Source organism: Parambassis ranga, chromosome 2, assembly GCF_900634625.1.
Source record: "Parambassis ranga chromosome 2, fParRan2.1, whole genome shotgun sequence".
In the NCBI taxonomy this organism is placed as follows: domain Eukaryota; kingdom Metazoa; phylum Chordata; class Actinopteri; family Ambassidae; genus Parambassis; species Parambassis ranga.
Genome location: NC_041023.1, coordinates 45152981 through 45158871, shown reverse-complemented (window position 1 = coordinate 45158871; position 5891 = coordinate 45152981). Strand labels below are relative to the sequence as shown.

At 44.5% G+C, this 5891-nt stretch overlaps 1 protein-coding gene across 1 annotated transcript; it reads right to left on the bottom strand.

Moving 5' to 3' along the window:
- Window positions 1-1944, bottom strand: LOC114450227 (cytochrome c oxidase subunit 6B1-like). Its single transcript, XM_028428243.1, has 4 exons — window positions 1804-1944; window positions 1044-1159; window positions 306-406; window positions 1-155 (listed from the first exon to the last, which is right to left on the bottom strand). The coding sequence occupies exons 2-4, from the start codon at window positions 1147-1149 to the stop codon at window positions 102-104; spliced, it is 261 nt and encodes an 86-aa protein (XP_028284044.1). The 5' UTR covers window positions 1150-1159; window positions 1804-1944; the 3' UTR covers window positions 1-101.
- Between the last annotated feature and the right edge of the window lie 3947 nt (window positions 1945-5891).

Here is a 5891-nt window from a genome sequence, read left to right as displayed (position 1 = left end):
TTCATTGTAACATTAGATTTATTTGTTGCTTCTGTACAGAAATACCTGAACGAGTCACGTTAAGATGAGAAAAAGGAAAGAAAAACGAGGAATGTGGGAATTTAAATCTTTCCGGGGAAGTTTCCCGCCTCCAGCTGATCGTCCCATTTCTGGACCTGCAGGAAAGAATGGAGAAGCATGTGTTAACAGGCTTAAAGCTCGATATTTAAATGCTCCAATAACACATTAATCATCATTAAACGTGAAAAATGGCTTAAACATCAGTGCAGTTTGTCTCACACTGGTGCTGTATCCACTGTACGTACCCAGCTCATGGGGCAGAGGCTCTTGTAGACCCTCTGGTACCACTGGCAGGGAGCCGTGTCCTGGTCTTTGCCCGACAGAGCTTTGTTACACCTGTGGAAGTCTGTGGAGAGCAGAGAGCGCCGTCAGAGCCGCTCACAGCTCCACAGAGTCACATGTTTATCATGACTTTTCATTCAGATCTGTGGCGACTTTTACTTTGAAAATCAGCAGCAAGGCAGCGTTGATCTGTGGACGGCCACGATTCATGATGACATGCAGGCATTTAAAATAAACAGGACGTGCACTTAGAGCAACGTTATACTGACCTTTGAATCGTCTGAAAACTGTCCTGATGTCTGAGATTACAGCTGAAATTATGCTGACTCCACGTGCGGATCAACACAGATGTGACTGTTCGTCTCACCAAATTATGACTATTTTAAATTAAAACTTGAATTATGAGATGAGTAGAAAGCAAACGAGCACATTCCGCTCTCGGGTGAATAAGCGTGAACACACAGAAGCGGCGATTGTGAGAATGATGGCGAAGCTTTTGAGCAAACATGTTCCTTCTTCCATCTTTACCTCGGGTTCGGCTCGGGTTAAACGTTCAGGTCGAATTCAGAGTGAGAGGAAGCGAGGGAGCGTCCCTGTGTCGCCCTGAGGCGAGGGAGAACACCACACACACACACACACACACATGAGACACAGGACGCCGCTCAGCGCTGCAGTCATGAGCTGCAGGCCGGATTATTTACCCAGGTAGTTCTGGAAGCAGTTGCGGGTCTGGTTGGTGTTGGGGAAACGGGCGTCGAACGGAGCCGTCCTGTAGTTCTTCAGCTTCTCCTCCACGGCTTCAGACATCTTCACAGTTCTGCACACAGAGTGAGAGATTAAACTCAATCTCTCAGATTAGATCTGTATCAGGTGTCAGATCTGGCTTGCTGCCATGCCCACAGAAACCAGAACCAGAACTAGAACCACATTGAAATCCTTCAGCACTGTCCAAACTTGATGCTTTTCTTGGATTATTTTAGGTTTAGCTTCTCTACAAATGACTCTTTTCTCTGCCGAATTTACCAAAGGATCACACAGATTAATATGTGATGTTCGGATGTGCTCAGGGATTCGTGTGTTTGGCAACAACAGAGGACAAACTAAAAACAGCACTTTTCAAAATGGAGGCCGCCATTAATAAACAAACACGAACGATGTAACACGATTTGAAGCCGTTTCAGTAACATTATCTGCAGATTAGCGGATTATTCTAAACGTGCTAATCTTGTGCGTGTAGAAAAAAATAAATGTTATTTAACAAAACCATCGGTTACGATGATAAATAGGTTCCTGGAGGTTAATCTGTGAAGATAAATTTAGCCAAGTTAAGCCCCGTCACCGGCTTTAACCCGCGTTTCTGGAGATAAACACATAAATAACTGAAGTTAGTCGATTTAAGACACGTATTAAAGACGCGTTAGTGAAGCAGGAATTCGTTTTATTGATTAAAAACTCGTTTACCTTCCACTGATGAACTCCGTTAGAATCCAAACACTCTGAATCCTCCAACGAGCTGCTCCGCCCCAAAGGATGCTGGGAAAACAAACATGGCGCCGTCTCTTCTTCTGGAAAAAAGGGCAGCACTGCCACCTGCTGGACAAACCGATGAGGTGCAACTACAGGGTAAAACGACAGCTGAGGAAACGAGGAGGATTTCTGAAGATTAAAATAATTCAGATCAGTTGATTTTAATCTGAAAAACATAAAGATGTTACATATCACATTATTTGATTAAATAAATTAAAATTAATTTGAACTGTAGTTTGACACAGACATGACCAGACATCAAGTAATTCAAGCAGAATTATTCATCTAAAATACCTTTTATGAGATAAACAAAATTACAAAAAAATAAAAAAATAATTATAATTATTTATTAAAATGTATTATTATAATTTATTATAATTAACTATAATATAATAATTATTTATTATAATAAATTATAATATAATAATTATTTATTATAATTAATTATAATATTTTTTATTAAAATAAAAAAAACAGTGTGAGAGTTAAATACACGTTCCTAATGAGTCATTTGAAAGTAAACGGACGAGGTGAATGTACTGGTCTGCCGTCTCCTCTCCCCTCACTGCAGAGCAGCCTGCCTCCTCTCACAGATCCTCCTCATCTGGCTGGAACATCTGGAGGCGAACCAGCTCCTCCTGTAGTCGCCTCTTGGGGTGAGTCGCCCACACAGCTCCTGACTGTTGGCTGCTTCATCTGGCACACGCTCCCAAAACCTGCAGGAAAAAAAAAACAAAAAAACCTTCATCTGTCACCATGGCAACCACAATCCCTCCATATGGAAACACATCATCATAAAACAGCTGCCCTGTAATCAATCCCGTCATCCTGTCACTTTGACTTTCACCCTCCTCTTCATCACTCACTGTGGTCCTTTCTCCACCAGCGAGCCGTCGCTCCACCTCCAGCCCTCGCTGACCCCGACGCTGCTCCTCAGGCCGAGCCAGTACGAGTCCCCGTGGCTCCGACTCTGGGCCTCCGTCCACAGGAACACCTGAGGAAGACGATGTCAGTGCTGAAATGTTGCTTCTCCTCTTCCTCAGAAGGGTTAGGGTTAGTGAAAGATAAAACCTGAGGTGACCCCGAGCGGAGGCCGCTCCTGCAGGCGTCTACATATTTCATCCAAGTCTTAACTCTATTCTTAACTCCTCACCCTGACGGTGTGTGTGTGTGTGTGTGTGTGTGTGTGTGTCTGTGTGTGTGTGTGTGTGTCCTAACAGCTAATATATCAGGAAGTCTCAGATGTTTACAACCAAGCAACAGCAGGTTGAGACACATAAACACATGCAACAGTTTCCACTGATCATGAATCAGGTGGAGTCTGTGTGTGTCTGTGTGTGTGTGTGTTCACCTGCTCCTCCTCACTCCTGACTGTAGCCACAGCGCCCCCCAGTGTCATGCAGTGGTACTGGCTGCTGATCCAGTCGGCTCTGTCCTGACTGAAGAAGAAACATTTCTCTCCCCGAGGCGTCCAGCCGCTCAGACACGGCCGGCACTGCACCTCTGAAACAAAGAGTGTGTGTGAGTGTGTGTGAGAGAGAGAGAGAGTGTGTGTGTGTGTGTGTGAGAGAGAGAGAGTGTGTGTGTGAGTGTGTGTGAGAGAGAGAGTGTGTGTGTGTGAGAGAGAGAGAGAGAGTGTGTGTGTGTGTGTGTGTGTGAGAGAGAGAGTGTGTGTGTGTGAGAGAGAGAGAGAGAGTGTGTGTGTGTGTGTGTGAGAGAGAGAGAGAGAGTGTGTGTGTGTGTGTGTGTGTGTGTGAGAGAGAGAGTGAGTGTGTGTGTGTGTGTGTGAGTGTGGGTGAGAGAGAGAGAGTGTCACATCATTAATGCTGTACCAGTGACATCCCAGTCTGCAGACAGGAAGTCACTTTTCATACGTGCTTTTTCAAAATAAAAGTGTAAAAACTTGTGTAACTTCTTCAGTAAACACCACTTTGAAGAGGGTAATGTGTGTTTAGGTGCAACACAGCCAGTTTTGAGGATGCAGTTCTAGCTCATAAACTGCCTGTTCACAGTCTGGAAGTGCTGCAGACTCACCGGCAGCGGTGGAGTTGCTGACGGTGCAGTACTGCTTCAGAGCAGGATACTGGGAGAACAGCAGCTGATAGGAGCGCCTCAGCTTCTCAAGTCTGTCCGTCACGTTTCTCAGCTTGTTCTGCTGCAGAGTCGACTGAGACTGAGACCCCAAGGTGAGCTGGACCACTGCAATGTCAAAGAGACAAAAAAAAGTACGTACACAACCTCCCATCGACCGTTTCCATGGATACAGGGAAGCAAGAAAACAGAGCGGAGCGACAGAGGGGAGTTCGTTCTCTCAGAGCTCATCCTGATAAATGGGACTTTGGGTTTTTGTAACCTAGCAACAATCAGAATGAGCTTGCTGCCTGTAGACCAGATCCCTGATACAGACGAGTCTGTGTCTAACCCCATCTACACAGGAGTGACACTGTCAAGGACGGAGCTCCTCGGTGCAGCGGATGGAGGACAGGGGTCTGGTTGGTTAGGCCCAGGATCCTGTCCCTGCTGCAGGCTGTGAGCTCTGACTCTCTGCTGATGAATCAGCTGTTTAGGTCTTCTCTGAACATTCATAGCTCAGCCTGGTATGAAGCTAGCTCTGCTCACTGTCTCTGTTGATTGGTAACATGAAGTACTCACAGCAGAGAGTCTGCAGCAGCGTGATGATGGTGAGCAGGAAGCAGAGCAGAGAAAAGTAATGAACCAGCTGTCTGCTCCGACCTGAAAAACAGGCAAACATCATCTTTAAACCTGACGTTCAAACCTCAAACACCTCCCACACCTGCCAAACAAGCTGCTTCAGCATCTGTCCCTTTAAATGCTAATGAGCAACAACTGGCCACGCCCCCTTCATCCTTTATTTTGTGTGGTTTTTTTTTATACAAATGACAGTGTTACTTTAAGTAGATCTGACTATTTGACACTCAAACACCCCCAGAAACACAGGAGTGTATCCAGCTGGAGGGGGCGGGGCTAATCCCCTTATGACATCACATGGGGCTGTGAAACTGAATTCTGTCCAAAAGAAAAGAAACAATGAGAATATTATTTTTTAGCTTATTTTAGGAGGAAAACCTCATTAATTGAATTATCAGCGAGCATAAAAAGTGTTTTTCTAACACACACTTGACTCCAGTCAACACTGAAATCACCGAGCTCTCCATGAATCCACTTTAAAGCACTCGATCTCAGTTGGAGGTGAAAAGGTGCCTTTAATTAAAAATCGATCTTAAAAGGATGAACGCCGGCGTGAACACAAAGAAAGAAACAGGAGTTACTTTGGTCGGATGTCTCCAGAGTCTCCTCTTCTTCCTCCTGCTGAGCTGATCCATTCTTCACCGCCATGGCTGCAGAGTCCACAGCGACAGGCGGAGAAGAGGCTGGTTAACGGCCGCTGTGGGATTATCTCACATCAGTATGAAAATGTCGCATGCAAAGCAGAACAGCAGCTGAAGCTGGGGGAGGAGCCATGTTTTCATTCTGATCATCATTCATTCCTTCCATCCACACACTCACAGGCTGTAAAAGAAACATGGAAGAACAACCATCACCCGTTAGCTCCGGTTTACATCTAAATATGTTAAGGGTTAATAATCAATAAAACAGAAATCTCATTAAATTATCAAAAGAGCAGGCTGACGTGTTTATTTCTGCTGTAAGGCTGGAGGTCTGTTGAAATGGAGCCCGCCCTCAAGTGGCCATGCGGTGAACTGCAGCTATAAATAAAAAAAACTCTTTGTTTATATTTTAAACTGTATTTCCTCAAGGAACACAGAGATGTGTTCCTCTGTCCGTCTTATTTTGAAAGGACCATTTCCTGTCCACTGTCCAAGCTTTAAAAAAAAAAAAAATAAACCTTTGACGTCCGGTGTGAATTCATGAAATATTTTTAAATATTTTTATTCAAAATCCTGACATATGTACAATATTAAACAGCTTTTATAGTGCATTTTCATTCCTCTTTCAAGTTTTACATTGTTATAGTTTTTTGGCTTACACATGGGGGAGGG

Excerpts from the sequence above, each read along its gene's own strand:
- LOC114450227 (XM_028428243.1), bottom strand. The coding sequence starts at position 1,149 with ATGTCTGAAGCCGTGGAGGAGAAGCTGAAGAACTACAGGACGGCTCCG. Across the intron at positions 407-1,043 it reads CTGCTTCCAGAACTACCTGG|ACTTCCACAGGTGTAACAAA; the intron begins GTAAATAATCCG and ends TGCTCTCCACAG. Across the intron at positions 156-305 it reads GCCTCTGCCCCATGAGCTGG|GTCCAGAAATGGGACGATCA; the intron begins GTACGTACAGTG and ends TCTTTCCTGCAG.